The sequence below is a fragment of the Gopherus flavomarginatus genome, chromosome 2, assembly GCF_025201925.1.
Source record: "Gopherus flavomarginatus isolate rGopFla2 chromosome 2, rGopFla2.mat.asm, whole genome shotgun sequence".
NCBI lineage: Eukaryota > Metazoa > Chordata > Testudines > Testudinidae > Gopherus > Gopherus flavomarginatus.
The window spans coordinates 218,894,580-218,911,793 of NC_066618.1; the positions used below are offsets into that span (position 1 = coordinate 218,894,580).

Here is a 17,214-nt window from a genome sequence, read left to right on the forward strand (position 1 = left end):
AATGGGCTTAAATTGCAGCAAAGGCGGTTTAGGTTGGACATTAGGGAAAACTTCTTAACTGTTAGGGCAGGTCCAGACTAGAGCTTTAAATCGATTTTAAGAGCTCTAAATCGATTTAAAGCTGTAACCGTCCACACTACAGAGTGCATAAAATCGATTTTAAGGGTCCCTAAAATCGATTTTGGAACTCCATCTAAACGAGAGGAGTAACCCCAAAATCGATTTCTTAAAATCGATTTTATGATAGTGTGGACGGACATCGAAGTTAATGGCCTCCGGGACGTATCCCACAGTGCTCTAGTGGCCGCTCTACACAGGTAAAGGTACTCTTCTGCTGGCCAGGTAAACAGGAAAAGCCCCGGGAACTTTGAAATTCCATTTCCTGCTTGCACAGCGTGGTTTGCTCTCGCGTTCCCCGGACCACCCAGCAAACCGCAGGGAAGGAGACCTGCTTGTTCGGGGAACGCGAGAGCAAACCAGGGAAGGAGACCAGCTTCGCTGCGGTTTGCTCTCGCGTTCCCCAAACCCCCCTGCAAACCGCAGGGAAGGAGACCTGCTTGTTCGGGGAACGCAGAGCAAACCGGGGAAGGAGACCAGCTTCGCCGCGGTTTGCTCTCGCGTTCCCCGGACCCCCCTGCAAACAGCAGGGAAAGAGACCTGCTTGCTCGGGGAACGCGAGAGCAAACCGGGAAAGGAGACCAGCTTCGCCGCGGTTTGCTCTCGCGTTCCCCGAACCATCCAGCGCGAACTGACTGTGTGCCGTTTACAGGAAGGGGGGGGGGGATGAAGCTGTACCCAGAACCACCCAGGACGGGGACTTTGATCCCATCATGCACTGGGCTAGTAACCCATAATTCCAAAGGGCAGGGACCCGTGCAGGAACTGTGGGATAGGTACCCAGAGTGCAACGCTCAAGCAAAAGATGGACGCCAGGGAAAATGGACGCTCAGCATCGATGTAAGTACCTCTAGTGTGGATGCACAAAATCGATTTTATAAAACCTGCTTTATAAAATCGATTTTAAGCACATCTATTTTAGGCTGTAGTCTGGACGTGGGCTTAGAGTGGTTAAGCACTGGAATAAATTGCCTAGGGTTGTGGAATCTCCATCACTGGGGATTTTTAAGCAGAGCTTTCGAGCGGGGCCTGGAGCTAGAGCACGAAACAGCTCCAGAGCAGTGGAGCTGCAGGTTTTTGCCAGGAGCTGGAGCGGAGCCGGAGCTGGAGCTCCAAAGCCCTTTTTAAGGAGCAGGTTGGACACACACCTGTCAGGAATGGTCTAGATAATACTTAATCCTGCCTTGAGTGCAGAGGACTGGATTAGATGACCTCTCGAGATCCCTTCCAGTTCTATGATTCTATAATTGTAACCACCAAAAGGAGAAAAGTAGCCAGACATCTCAATTTGTTAGCATAATCCTCTTGTTAACAGTTAGGGATTATCTATATTTAATTTGCAAATTACTCTCCACTATGCTTACAATATACTAGCATAATTAAAGCAGTAACCTCCCCTAGTATGGGTGCAGTTGTACAATAGTACTTATATCTCTATAGCCCCATCCCTCCCCCCAACTCCCTCAACTGAAAAAAGCTATAACGTATAAGGCACCTTTATACAGATACACTGGCAAAAGCACTAGTGTCGAAGCAATTGTAATAATGCTGGCAAAAAATAAAACCACAACTAACCTAAGTAATGTCAGTAAGACTTAAATGTAGACCGGGCTTTAGACTCTCACAATGAGCAAGGCTATGCCTTATGGGAGGCAAAGCAAATAAACATAAGAGACTAAATATACTAGTTGAAGACAGAAATCATATTGAAATATTAAACCTTATTATATGGTAATCATTCTAACAAATAATAGTAATGCCCTCTTGTATGCTAGTTGCACATGCCACTTAAGTGAATGCTTTACATCTTTTGGGTTTTTTAAAGGAAAAATTATTTGCAAGTAGAGTAGAGCAAAAATTTGAATACTTTGACTAAATGATGAAGCTCACTTATGAGATAGTGGAAGCATATATTAAAATGTGCATAATTAGGTGATCCCTTAGAAAGAGAAACTTCCACCGGCTGCTGTCTTTGAAGTTCTCATTAAAAGTTTGAGACATTTACTAAGATTGATCAGAATCTAATTTAGGAAATCTGAACCAAATACACCAGCCAATGAAGCAGATAATGCATTATGCAGACTTAAAATTAAATGTGTAACTCTAGTAATAAGTAAGGTAAGTCTTTTGTCTGCTAATTTTGGGGAATAAAGAATAGTAGGGCTATTCCCTTCCAGTATGAAGTTAACATTTTATTGGACCCCAAAATTTTATAAATGATTAAAATGTGTTACAAATGCCATTTCCTATATGAACAATATCAGAATTAGACTGAATGGGCATATTTCACTACAGGAAGTGTAAAACTGAATATGGGTGAATCTTAAACTGTCAGAGAATTTTGCTTCTATATAAGATATTTAATGGAATAAACGCAATGCCATGAATAAGCTGCTGTTTTCTGAAACAAAGATCAAAAGCAGTGTAATTATATTATTCTCATTGTGAAACATGGACTGCAGCCTAGTTACTAAATGAAAGGTAACTAATTAAAAGGAAACTTTAATTGAATATCAGATGGGCTTTATTCCATGGGGGCAAGCAGTGGATAACTTCTGACTATTGCACATTATATGCTAGTAACTATTGCATTATGCATGATGTTGTTTTGACAGCAGTTGTATGTAATTCTGAATAACAAATTTATTGTCTTCCTCATGAAACGAGATTAACTTCGAAAAATCAGTTGAAAAGTAATGTAGTTCTTAAACTTGCAGAAGGTATTCACAGTATTATGATTGCTGCTTTCTCTTTTTCTAGAAAAGTATGCTTGCCTTACGGCAGTTAATGCCCAATGCCCAGAGTTTTATCCAGCAGTGTATTCAGCAGCAGGCTGCAACCCAAGCAGCTATTTCTACCTGTATCTCTGCAGCACCAACTTCCTCCACAGTCATGACCACCTCAGCTCTGGCAACAACCTCTCTTCAGCCCATAAAACCAGTCCCTTCTTCTGCAGTGGTCACAGCCTCTCAGACTGTAAAACCAGTCTCCTCCTCAACAGTAACAGCAGCAGCCTCCCTCCACACTGTGAAACCAGTGACAGCCCCTCTTCAACTTGCAAATCCAGTCCCCACGTCTGCAGTGGCAACAACCTCTTTCCAGGCTGTTAAACCAATCTTTGCATCTGCAGTGGTGACCACAAAGACAACCCCTCTTCAGCCTATGAAATCAGTCATTGGGACGCCGATCAGTATTAAAATTACACAGCCCAACTCTATTGTGGCACAGCCCGTCCATGCTCAACAGGCAGTTAGAGTGAAACAGCTGGTAAGATTAAACTTCTCTACCTTTGTCTTCAGATCTAAGATTGTGCTTTTTGATCTAAAGTAGTATAAATGTTTAAGTGTATTCTGCGATGAGTTAATGGGCTACTTCAGGTTTCCCTCAGACATTGTTCTGTTATGCTTGATAAATTAAATATATTGCCTCTGAGTATTATGGTTTGCAGCTGTTTTAACATGTAAGGGAGAGCAAAGTAGTGATGAAGACACCTTACTGCTAATTAATGTTCTAGTTCACAAATCTGGGTGTTGTCAAGTAGTTGTAGTGAACGTGAATTTTATTCTGAGCTGAGTGTTTTGGGATCTGATTTTTGCAAGATATGCTAATTGCCCCAACAGGATTTGAAGGGGGGGGTCTCAGCTCCTGACTTCTAATGCTGTCAGTTACTTCATAGCAAAAAGAGGAGAATTTTTTCTTTAGCAGGAAAAAGAAAAAAGCCAAGTGTCGGTATAGCTGAATGCCCTAATAGGTGTTCTACCGAAAATTTCAATCCTTAGACAGACAGTCTAAAGGTGAGGGAGTCCTATCTCCATGTTAAAGATTCTGTCCCGGGGTTTTCCTAGAAGTATTGATACTGTGGATTGTAGTGTGGATTCCTGTTCACTGCAGTCTGAGCTGAAATCTGCAAACTTAACTCCTGTAGAAGTACATGGTGCTTTCAGAGCTAAGTGGCTAAACTATTTTAGTAGCTCCTGTCTCTTTAAGTTTTTAATATTATAAAAGAAACTCAACTAATTATTAAAGTTACCAAAGAATAATGTTTAAAGAGAGATTCTCTTTATCTCTGAGTTTCTTGTCCAGCCCTGGGTCTTCAGCAGCACGTGTGCTGGGTTTTTTTGGTTATTTTTAGAACAAGGTACATAAACTATCCCGTGTGATTATCATTTAAGGAGAAGCTCCCAATATTAACTTTTTTCTCAAGAATCTTAACTAAGGAGAAGCCTAAGAAAAATGCATCACAGGTTCCCTAAATACAGAGGCATTTTGAGGCCAATTTGGCTAATTGTTTAGGGCACTCACCTGAGATATGAGACACCCAGGTTCAGTTCCTCCCTCGTCTTGGTGTGGCACAGGGATTTGAACTTGTCTCCCTTCTTTCTTGGTGAAAGTCCTAACCACTGGGCTACAATGTATTTGGAAGGGGCGGGGACTGTCTCCATCTCTCCTGTTGAAATTGTTTCACTACTTATGCACTAAATATTGTATCAAGGAGTTGAACTTGGGTGTCCTACTTCCCAGGTGAGTGCCTTAACCAGTGTATATTATTATTCATTCTCTCTTAATTCATTCATTTCATTATTGTAACATCCATATGAGGAGACATTATCCCTGTTTTAATCATTTGGGGTAGGCGGGGAGCGGGGAGGGGCCTCAACCTCAAGGTTAAACTATTTTCCCACTCATCAGGGAGTCAAGTTACATCCAGCACAAATTTAGAGTTCCTGGTTGTGTCTAGTGCTCAAACCTCTAGACTGGCTATTTCAAAGGTCTGGCTCTTCCTGAGAGAGGTGAACGGGTGAAGTTAGCCTATTGCTTTTTAACTTGGCCATTTGAATAGCTTCTACTATGGGGCTAAGCTGTTTATGAAATATGACACTTATCACCCCTCCCCCCCCCGGGGGAGCAGCACCAGGCCTCCCTTTTAGCATGTGCAAGGTCCTGAAAAACATGGAGATTCAGCTTCTTACACAGCTAGTGTATTTTTGCAGTCCTTCCAGCAGGGTCTCCTTTCTGAAGCTTCTCAGTAACACTGTTTAATTGGCTAGCAGGTTTGTTACCCGTTCTTCCTCTCCACGTCCTACATCCCAGCACTTCCAGTCCTGAGAGCAGGAGACAGTGTGTAGAGCTGTCATTCTGCTGCCAGCACATCCTTTATACTTCTGGTCAGGAGCAGAGGAAGCCCCCTAAAAGTGGGGGGAGGGGCCCAGGTGCCTGAACTGTTGCTCCGCCTTCACCTTCGTGCCTCCTCTTTCCCTGAGGCCCCGCCCCCTGCTTGCTCCTCTCTGCACCCTCCCTGCATTGCTCACCCTTGTGGCCAATCAAAAGTGGGAGAGCCATGGCCTCCTGGCCCCTGCCCTGTTCTGGGACCCCTACTTCTGGTCAATTGATCCATTCTCTTCTGGTTCTTCTGCCATATCCCACTCTTTACATCAGCTCTTTTAGATGCAACACTAACCTTCTGATTATCAGGCTTTTTCTGAAGGAAAGGCTTTTTTACCCCCTCTTTTGTCCTATTATCCACCACTCCTTATGTGCCAGGTTGGTAGAGCTTGAGAACCCACTCTTCTATCTGAGCTTCAATGTCCACTTTGCGATTTCTAGTGCACTAGCTCTGGCCCTGCTAGCATGAGTCAGTCTGCCTGTGCTGGGACACTCACTCCCAGCTGCAGTGTGGACGTACCATCTGTGTCTTGGTGGAAAAATCTTACAATTTGTACTTGGTGGTCTGTTTTTTTTTAAATCGCTTCTATTCCATATCATCTGCAAAGATCTAGATTAGAAGTTACAAGCCAGATTCCATTGGCAAGGAAAGCTACATTCACAGAGTAACTAATAAAACTTTTGCTTGCTTATGTCAAACTTCATCAGCTGCTCTGAGTGAGAGGAAACAAAGTGATGCGCCTGGAAAACCGTTTGTATGTGGTTTTGAAAAGTAAAGTCTCATGCAGGTCCTATTAATGTAGCATCAAAATCACGCTAACTGGGTTTTATTTAAATACCTGTCTAATAAAAATGCCCCTGAATAGAGAACCAAAACAATCTGTTTGAACATGAGAATTACCATACTGGGTCAGACCATTTGGTATAGCACAACTCTCCTTTGCCGTTGGTGTAGCAGCACTCCCAAGAGTGCATGCAATGAAAGCGTTGCTGGATAGTACTTGTCAGTCACAGCAGAAGTATGGACTTGGGGGGTCCTCTAATGTACAAAAAATATGTATTAAACTAGTTTATGCAGGAAAAAATCCATGGTTTTCAAATATCTGTACTAACACTTTTTCGTAGATGCATATAGTCTTCAGCTATCTATATCTAAAGACAATTTAAGAATAGCTATGAAATGCATTGTGAATTAAAAAATGCTGGCTTGCTTTTGAATCGTGAGATAGTTTGAATCCATATAAAAAGTTCAATCTTCTATTGATAGCTCTTAATGCCAGTTTCATTAATCAAAGAGTTAAGGCCTGAATGAATGAATTATATGGTATTAGGAAACTGTTCTGACACCACCATTGGAAATAGGCAACATGACTAGGGGTGAGATGTCTGTTGTCCAAACAGTTTTAACACTCCAAACAAGTCAGTGCTGCTAACTGCAAATTTGAATTGGTAGATTTACTTGTCCTGTCAAGACAAAAAGTATATTTGTAGTTTTGTGAGCATGATGTATTTCTTAAAGTGAAATCTAGACATGCATGCATGTCCCCGAGCAGTTTTGGTTGAATGAGCATGTTGATAGGATTCATGTCTCTATATTTAGCTCTTTCCATGTTTGATATTGGATATACTGTTTCCAGGTAGTCCAGCAGCCATCAGGAGGCATTGTTAAACAAGTGGCCACGCTTCCACAAACAGCAACACTGACTCTCCAGAAACCTGGCGAAAAAAGGATGCCATTGAACACACTAATTCAGACTAACCAGTTTCCTGCGGGTAGGGTTGGACTTCTATATTTTTGCAGGTTTTTGTTAAACAGGGAGGTGGGAAAATGCTTCGTCGTAACATTAGATATTAGAATAACACTGAAGGGACAAAGGAAATAATGTATTCAAACCAGTCAATTATGGTAAAATTATATGGGTGTCTTTCGAAGTTGCTTGGAACTGTATACTCAGAGCCTTGGGAGTACTCTGTCCATCACCTTGCCTGTTGAGAAAACATTTCACTTAAAAGATAAGTAGTTTTTACTATTTTGAGTACTCTAAGTATGCTCATTCCAGCAAATTGATGCTGCTTCTATAAACTCTTTTTGGTGCTTCGTGATATTAAATTAGACTTCTACTGGTAAAAATTAATTTAACGTATAATTTAGTAAATTTTGGGTTCAGTTTTGTCTCAGCTAGCTCATTCCCGCACTGGGATATGTGACCGTATGTAGGTTAGCAATAAGACGGTGAAACACTATGTCATTAAGAGAAGGAAGAAAATATTAATTTGTTAGCCTTGCAAAAATATGTAGAACGTAGTACTTTTGAGTGTCTGGTTTCCAAATGGATATAATTGGTTCTTCAGCCTGCAACAAAGACTTTTGTTTAGAATATGTACTAAATAAACAGTCATCTTTCTTGGATTTTGTTTTTCATTGTGGCATGTTGCTGTTTTTTAGGTTCCTTTCTGAAACAAATTACACTGCCAGGAAACAAAATTCTGTCATTTCAAGCATCTCCTGTTCAGAAAAATAAAATAAAAGAGAATGGAACAACCTTCAGGTAAAAATAAACAAAGTCAGAAGTTTATGTGGCTGTAGGAAACAAGACTTCAACAAAAGGAACAGACGGCAGTATAGATACAAGGAATGATGCCTCAATAAGTAATTTAGAGATTTCTGATGGATCTCTTAATGATGGGGTGGGGAGGAGAACCTAAAAACATTGACCTGAAAATTGAGAAACTTGGATTAATTGTATAAGAATTGTACTATTGGGTCTGGGTTTTTGTCAGCATTCTATTTATCACAGTGTTGGCCTGATAACTTTTGTGTTTTAATGATGATGCTTTTATAGTGAGGAGGTATGTCAATGCTTTGCCCTATGAGATGAGCATTAAGTAGCTCGCACTGTTATCTTTTATTAGATAGTTGGGGTTAAACTAAAAATGACCTCTGCTCAGTCCAAACAGCCAGATACCATCGAACTGTAATTTGGGCTGTACTGGTAACCTCCCAATACAGCTGGGAGCTTTTAAGGAATCTCTTATTACCTCCTCTTAGATATTTGTTCCTTTTAGGTAGAGGTAAAAGTCTCTTGCTAAAGTTCTGACTGTAATGGCTATCAAAATACCTGGCCCTTTAGGTCACTAGAATTCTTAAAGATTTTAGTCCCAGTAACTCATTAAATTTCAGAACTACACCTCTGCTTCGATATGATGCTGTTCTTGGGAGCTGAAAAATCTTACTGTGTAATAGGTGAAACTGCATTATATCAAACTTGCTTTGATCCACCGGAGTGTGCAGCCCCACCCCCTGGAGCGCTGCTTTACTGTGCTATATCCGAATTCATGTTGTATCAGGTCACGTTATACAAATTCAGTTTTCCTCTTCAAAATTAATGTTGGGACAGAAGTGGAGATGGAGACTACAAAAGCAGTTCCACTGCAGACTTAAGTCAGACTTGAACCTAGAGGCTGCAGAGGGCTTCCTTTGCTGCCATTCCTGCCCTCTCGATTTTTGCAGGTGCAAAGTGCTGGGGAGAGCCTGTGGGTCCTGGCTGCAGAGCAGAGACCCATGGCTAGGACTCTCCTCTGCCCTGCTGGGGTCCCGCAGCCTTGCCTGCATCTTTTGCCTGCAGGGTTCAGATGTCACCAGCTTGGCGGCAGTGCAGGAACAGCCCTGCTCCCTCCCTCCTTCCCATGACAGCAAGTCTTCAGGGGCTCCTTACACTACCATGAGAGCCATCCAATGTCAGGCTGGCCTCCCCCATGGCCGAGGATCTCTGCTCTATTATCCGAACACCTTCCTTGTTACGCATGCTGGGATTCAGATAATAGGATTTCAGAAAATCGTGAGCATACAGTGTGCCAATGGCCCCTGTTTTTACAATAGATGCCATGAGACTACTGTGCGGACTTTTCAAGAAAACACCTGAGAAATATTTCTTTAACAATTGAAATCTCCAATTCTAATGTTGGCACTTCCTTTTTCTTTTTTCTGTTACTTTATCATCCTCCTCACTAAAAAGCTCTTACAGAACTGAAAATATATGATGGCTCTACATATATTTATGACTATATTAACCATAGACCACTGCAGAAATAGACAGTCCTCCCCAAATACTTATGTGAAAAGATGGGCCTTGACACTTGTCTGAAAGGCTAACAAATTTGGGCCCTATCAGACAAAGGGTAGGAGCAAGAAACCACTGTTGAGGGGCCTTCGCAGAACGCATTGCTGACAGCTGTTTGTATCTGTTGGTGGTCTCACTCTCATGTCTGAGTGCTGGTAGAATTCTTGCTCACTCTTCAGGTTAATAAGCTTGGTAGAGAGAAGGGAGTAGTCTCACCTTGGTAGTATTTAAAGGCCGTAAGCTTATTTCGATTAGTAGCCCAGGGTCAGTATAATGTAGGATAGATTTAAGTGTTTCTTTCTAGCCTTCTTGTCTCCCTTCAGTAAATTGGAGTAAATAAAAGATTGAATAAGAGGAAAACAGGCATAGTCAAACACCAGAGGGTGCCAGAGACTCACTTTTTGTCTAATATATTCAGGTTCACACAGTGAAGTACATCTACATTGCATGACTTTTATTCCCATTTAACAAACGTTGTGAGAATCTCAACTTCAAATAGATACACGCTGCTCTCTGCTTATATGTGCAATTTCTTTGCCAATGTACTGGTAGACTGATAACATCTTTAGCCATGTACTTCTGACTGGTAAAAGGGCTATTTCTCAGGGATTCAACACAATACCTAGTGTAAAAGTGTTAAGAGAAATTACTGTGGAGAAGTATTGCTGGCTTTTTTATATATAGATGTTGTCATGCAAGTCTTCTAGTACGACCACTACATGAAATAACTTGAAAATACTTCAGGGTGATAGCCAGAATCTAACTTCTGTTAGCTATATTGTGAGAATGCCTTTAACTTTCAACTGGAGTTCATTTCATAGTGCCCTACTTGAAATAAGTTAATTGAATGTATCATATAAACTAGGGCTATTTAGAGAAATGGCTACATTAGTAGAGCTATGCTACATGAGGAAAAACATGTTATAATTTAGCCACATGTTCTGTCAGTTCCTTACTTGAATACTAAACTACAAGTTAGATATGAGAGTGTCATTTCGACTAAGCAGTATGAAATGCCACCGGAGATGCAAGTTTTTCTTTAGAACCCATCCTTTAAGGATCTAAGCTCCAAATTTCAGCATGAACTTCTGTTAAGTCCTCTGGTGGCCTAGGGTTTGGCTACACTTGCAGGTGTGCAGTGCTGGGAGTTAAAGCTGTCTTTGTACAGCTGTGTAGGGAAAGCACTGCAGTGTGGCCACACTGACAGCTACCAGCGCTGCAGTGTGGCCACATTTGCAGCATTTGCAGTGGTGTTGGGAGTGGTGCATTATGGGCAGCTATCCCACAGAGCACCTCTTCCCATTCTGGCGCGGTGGGTTGTGGGAAGAGGGTGGAAGGTGTGGGTCATTCTGCTTCCTGTCCCATCGCCCCGTGATGAATCACTTCACATCCCAGCAATCCCTTTATTTCCGTCCACGTTTGGCTCCATCTTGACTCTCTCAACGGTTTCTGTGCAGAGCGATTTCTGTGGGAAATGAAGCCCGAACTGCTGAGGAATATGCTGACGAGTCTCGCCAGCACATCACGTTTGGCAGTTAAGCTATTCCTTAGGATCCAAAGTGATGAGGAGTCTGATAGCGAGTTGCGTGACACGTACGACACGAACTTGCTTGTGGCATTCACGGAAATGCTCAGCACTGTGCAACACCGCTTTTGGGCTCAGGAAACAAGCACTGAGTGGTGGGATCACATCGTCATGGAAGTCGGTGATGACGAGCAGTGGCTGCAGAACTTTCGGATGAGAAAAGCCACTTTCATGAGACTGTGTGAGGAGCTTGCCTCCACCCTGCAGCATGTTGATGCAAGTTTGCAGGGCCATTAATTGCATCCTGCTAAGAAGAACCGTGACTCTGGGGAACATGCAGGACATTATAGATGGCTTTGCACAAATGGGTTTCCCTAACTGTGGAGGGGCGATAGATGGGATGCATATTCCTATTCTGGCACCACCCCACCTAACATCTGAGTACGTTAATCGAAAGGGGTATTTCTCCATGGTTCTCCAGGCACTTGTGGATCACCGTGGACGTTTCACTGACATTAACACAGGCTGACCTGGAAAGGTTCATGATGCACGCGTCTTTCGGAACACTGGCCTGTTCAGGAAGCTGCAGGCCGGAACTTTTTTCCCAGACCGGAATATCACAGTAGGGGATGTTGAAATGCCCATTGTGATCCTTGGAGACCCCGCTTACCTGTTAATGTCTTGGCTCATGAAACCGTACACAGGGAAGCTTGACAGGAGCAAGGACTGGTTCAACTACAGGCTGAGCTGGTGCCGAATGACTGTGGAGTGTGCTTTTGGCCATTTAAAGGGGCGCTGGCGATCTCTGTATGGGAAGCTAGACTTGGGGGAAAGTAGCATCCCCGCTGTTATATCCGCGTGCTGTACCCTCCATAATATTTGTGAAGGGAAGGGTGAAAGATTCAGTCAGGCATGGACCTCTGAAGTTCAATGCCTGGAGGCTGAATTTGCACAGCCAGAGAGCAGGGCTACTAGAGAGGCCCACCACAGGGCTGCAAGGATTAGGGATGCCTTGAGGGAGGAATTTGAGGCTGAAAACCAACAGTAAACGTTTGGTGCCTTGCACGAGAGTGAAGTGCAGTGGTTACAATGTTAGTAGGAATCTGTGTTTCCTAAGCTGACTTGCGGTGCCTGTTTCTTTCCTGGGCAAAGGTATCTTTGACTTTCTGCAATAATAAAGACTGTTTTCAAAGCCAAAAATTCATTTATTGAAAAGAAAATTACTTTATTGACAGACCCAAAACTTTTTGGGAACCTAAAAGGGCAGGGGAGTAGGGTGGGGAACTGTACAGTCACAGGTTTGAATGTCCTGTCTGGAGTGCTGTGCAATGACTGCTGCACTTCAGGATGGCTATACTGCATGGTGAGGGGGTTGGCTGCAGAGGGTAAGGGTCATAGTTCTCAGGGCTGGTTGGTGAACGTACAGGTGTTGGAGGCAGCTGGTGGTGGTAAGAACCTGGATGCTGGGGAAGCAGGTTTTGAGCTGATATTGGGGCACAAGGGAAAGAGCTTTGGGACGGGACGGGAGGGGGGGGGGCAGTAGTGCTCTGCCTGCATGGCTACGAGCGCCTGGATAGAGTCCTCTTGGCGCACCAGGATGCTTATCAGCTGCTTTGTGCTTTTCTTCCTGTCCGCTGCGTTTTTCTGGCGGATCCTGCTTTCCTTTTCCCTCCAGTCCTGCACTTTTTGATTCTCTGTGACAGTGTGATCATAACTGCTTGCAGCAGGTTCTTTGCTTTTTCGCAGCTTCTTCTGGAGATTTTATAGTCTTTGAGCTGTTGATAACGCGGGCAGCCGAGATCTCAAGGTTGCTTCTAGAAAGGTAAAAAATGCAACACTTAACAAGAGGCAGCATTGTTTATACCAGACAGTTATTCCCACACAGTTAAGGAGTAACATTCTTCACAATAGCATAATTTTCCCATCCCAAAGAGTGCACATAACCCACAGGAGCCCCGAAATGGTGAGTAAGGGGGACTGATGGCTTCAGGGCTCTACTGTCCTCGGGGTTTGTGTGTGTGTTGGGGAAAGCAAACAGCTGCAGGGGGCACCTACACTGCTGCTGCGGGTCACCTGGGAAGCGCAGGCGGGTCTTTTACAGCAATGCGGATTCTGCCCTGGCCCCTATGCAGCTTGCCTGTGTGCAGCAATGGTCCCCTCACCCCTTGCGGCACAGTGGCGCGGACACGTTATCCTGACTGGGACAAGGACCACAGTGGCTCTCCCAATAAACTTGCGCAAGCGGATTGCCCATGCTCTGGCTGAAACTTTTGAAGAGATTACTGAGGCTGATTACTGCAATGTGATAGACCACATCAATGTGCTATTCCACATCTAGGCAGGCATGCATGCAGCCCTAACCCTCCCTCCCTCTCCTGAAAAATTTCCATCCTGAAAATAAAAGCCGCTTACCGGGAACCCACTCTTCTGTTTGTCCTCCACCAAGTACCGTCTGCTGCGACTGGCTACCTTCCTCCTGGCTTGAGAAGAGCTCCTGGCTGCATGCCTCCAGGGACTCTGAGGTGTCTCCCCCCCACCCCAGTACCCTCACTCTCGGTTCCTTCCTCCTTCTCCTCCTCCCCCCGCTCTGAAGTGTCCATTGTGGTCGTTGGAGTGGTGGTAGGGTCACCCCCAAGTATCGCATCCAGCTCTTTGTAAAAACAGCAGGTCATAGGGGCAGCGCCAGAGCGGCGGTTTCCTTCGCAGGCTTTGCAGTAGGCACTCTGTAGCTCCTTCACTTTAAACCTGAGTCCAGGGCAGAAGAGTTCGAACTGATGAGCAGAGTGGCTGAACAGGCATTCTGGGATACCTCCGAATACCTCTGGAGGCCAATAACAGCACTTTTGGTGGCCGCACTGGCGGAGCAGTGCTGCATCACCAGCACTATAGTCATTCCCCAGGCTGAGGTGGAGTACAGCCAGCACTATAGCCAGGGAGATACAGCGCTGTATGTGCCTTGCAGGTGTGGCTGGTGAGTGAGTTGCAGCACTGTAAAGCTACTACCAGCGCAGCAACTCTCCAGTGTAGCCAAGGCCTTAGTGTGTATCCTGTATTAATAGGTACACTGACTACATAACCCCCTTTTCAGGCTGGCCCATGGTAGCAGCTGTAATTATACCACAGTGGGATCACAGCAGCCAAAGATTCTGTGGTCATTAGGAACAGGGGAGTTAGAGTGTACTTGTGAAGATCAATTAGCACTCAATTACCAGGCATTAAAGGCCTAATTTGCACATTTCCTGAAAGATTAAGAATTCTGTTCTGCTAATACATTATGAGTACACTCTTGAAATTTCTCAACAGCTACTGATAAGTAGAGGGAGGAAATGTCAGTGGTGACTTTAGTTTTAAATCATCACTGGTCACTAACTGTTCTGATAATCCTGGGCTGTAGCCCTTTTCTTAATACATTGATTTGGAGTACAAGTCTGTCAGCCAGTTAAGAATAAATTAAACAGGTTTGAGTATCTGTTAGCCTCCTTTTCCCTAAACAAATTATGTAGAAACTGCCTAGCTGGAAAAGTAGATAAATGAAAAGGGGCAGAAACATCACTGAATACCGAAGATACAGTAGAACCTCAGTTACAAACACCAGAATTATGAACTGACCAGTCAGCCACAGACCTCATTTGGAATCCAAAGTATGCAATCCGGCAACAGCAGAGACAAAGCAAATACAGTATGTACAGTACCATGTTAAATGTAAACTAAAAAAAGGGGAAGTTTAAAAAAAAAGATTTGGAAAAGGTAAGGAAAGTGTTTCTGTGCTTGTTTTATTTAAATTCAGATAATTAAAAGCAGCATATCAAAGTTCAGTTGTAAACTTTTGAAAGAACAATCAGTAACGTTTTGTTCAGCGTTACGAACAATCTCCATTCCAAAGGTGTTCTGTAGTAGACTGTTTGCCCACTGATGCATAGGGATGATTATGTACAGGTAGTTACACTTGTGTATAAAATTGGTCACAAATACAAAAGGCTCTTTCAGGATGTGAACAAAATAACAATTGGCTTTCTTTCTGGTAGAGATGAAGATGACATCAATGATGTGACTTCTATGGCTGGGGTCAACCTAAGTGAAGAGAATGCATGCATCTTGGCAACAAATTCTGAAGTGGTTGGTACACTGATCCGATCTTGTGCAGATGAACCATTTCTCTCCCCAGAGGCTTTGCAAAAGAAGATCTTAGACATAGGTGAGACCAAAGCATCCGTAATTGGCATTCTGGACTCAATGATTGCATTGAACAATTTTCACTCTTTTAAAAAATGAAATCCGAATGTATTGTAATTGTCATAAACAGATAGCTAAGGGTTAATGTTCTTTTACCTGTAAAGGGTTAACAAAGGGAACCAAACACCTGACCAGAGGACCAATCAGGAAACAAGACTTTTTCAAATCTGGGTGGAGGGAAGTTTTGTGTGTGAGTCCTTTGTTCTTGGTCTGTTCTCTTTCTGGGCTCTGAGAGTGACCACAGGAATCTCCAGGCTTTCTAATCTTCTGTTTCCAAGTTGTAAGTACAAGGATAGTAAGGCAATAGGTTTATATTGTTTTTTTTGTATTTACATGTGTGTAGTTGCTGGAATGTGTTAAATTGTATTCTTTTTGGATAAGGCTGTTTGTTCATTTTTTTCTTTTAAGCAATTGACCCTGTATATTGTCACCTTGATAGAGACCATTTTATGTCTTTTTCTTTCTTTTTATATAAAGCTTTCTTTTTAAGACCTGTGGATTTTTTTTTTTAGTGGGGGCTCAAGGGGATTGAGTCTGTAGCTCACCAGGGAATTGGTGGGAGGAAGAAGACGGGGGGAAGAGAGAATCTCTTTGTGTTAGATTTACTAAGCCTGACTTTGCATACCCTCTGGGTGAGGGGAGAGAGAGATTGATCTCTCGGTACTTGTGTTTCAAGGACTTGAAGCAGGAAATCTCCTAGAGTACCCAGGGTGGGGAAATCTGGGAGGAGGTAAAGAGGGTGGAATCCCTCTGTTTAGATTCACGGAGCTTGAATCTGTATATCTCTCCAGGAACCCAGGGAGGGAACACCTGGAGGGGAAGAGGGAGAAGGGAAATGGTTTGTGAGACTCAAGGAATCTGAGTCTTGGGGTCCCCCAGGGAAGGTTTTGGGGAGACCAGAGTGAGCCAAACACTGGAATTCTGGCTGGTGGCAGCGATATCAGATCCAAGCTGGTAATTAAGTTTGGAGGTTTCATGCTAGCTTCTTATGCTCTGAACTCTAAGGTTCAGATCTGAGTAGGAAAGTTATTACAGTAATCTCATACTAAGTTAATAAACTCTATTTAGTCTGGAAAACAAGACAGCTGTACTTACAATCAGGAAATCTGTCCTAAACATTTTGGGGTGGGTCTTAAAAATAAGCTTTGTAGGGTAACCCAAAGAAAAAATGGTCCAACAGCAGCAACAGCATGAACAGACGCTGTGAACCTTTTTAATTATGATTGTGAACTGTAATAGGTACTGAACAGTATCTGTTACCCACAAACATATTCGAATGGGATGTTGGTTAGTCAGCTTTCTACTGATGCAACCCATAACATAGGAAAGTGTGAATAATTGGCTTCCTTCCCCCAACCCAATGACAGCTCTCAAGCTTTGAAATCTCACTATTAAATATATACTTCTTACACAAGTGTTAGATTCTGCTCATATGATCAGAAGTAAACCCATACTAGCTTATACACAGGAAACAGATCTGTTTAGTAGGAAGGTGACATTCCAACATACTCCTATTTCAGTGTCTTCAGGGCCCTTGATAATCTTGAAAGCTCTTTCAGGAGTAGCAATCTTGTTGGCATGCATTGATGGTAAAAACTACTGTTTTCCCTTGAGACGTCTTCTTCAGACCATTTTTGCTTCAATACCTGCAGGAACTCAGCTCACATTTTAAAGAGCTGGGCTGAAGGCAGTTGGGGCAAGACTATATCTTTATGTATTTTTATTTATGAATAATATTGGGAGCATATACAAGAGTGCATATATTTAAAAACTTGATTCTCTCCCCCAACCTCAGGCTGTCTATAATACAGCCGGGATCAACTCTGAGATCGATCCACCTGCGGCCGATTTAGTGGGTCTAGTGAAGACCCGCCAAATCGACAGCAGAGCGCTCTCAAGTTGACCCCCGTACTCTATTCCCGATGGGAAGAGTAAGGTAAGTCAACGAGAGAGTTCCTTCTGTTGACCCCCCCACATTGTAGGCCCGCGGTAACTCAACCTAAGGTACGTTGGCTCCAGCTACATTATTCACATAGCTGGAGTTGCATAGTGTAG

At 43.3% G+C, this 17,214-nt stretch overlaps 1 protein-coding gene across 1 annotated transcript in view; it reads left to right on the forward strand.

Moving 5' to 3' along the window:
• TAF4B (TATA-box binding protein associated factor 4b) overlaps nucleotides 1–17,214 on the forward strand; it is a 127,218-nt gene that overhangs the window by 38,428 nt on the left and 71,576 nt on the right. The window contains exons 7-10 of the mRNA XM_050942084.1: nucleotides 2,878–3,384; nucleotides 6,918–7,053; nucleotides 7,727–7,829; nucleotides 14,952–15,121. Coding sequence (XP_050798041.1) covers nucleotides 2,878–3,384; nucleotides 6,918–7,053; nucleotides 7,727–7,829; nucleotides 14,952–15,121 — 916 coding nt within the window. The remainder of the gene's footprint in view (nucleotides 1–2,877; nucleotides 3,385–6,917; nucleotides 7,054–7,726; nucleotides 7,830–14,951; nucleotides 15,122–17,214) is intronic.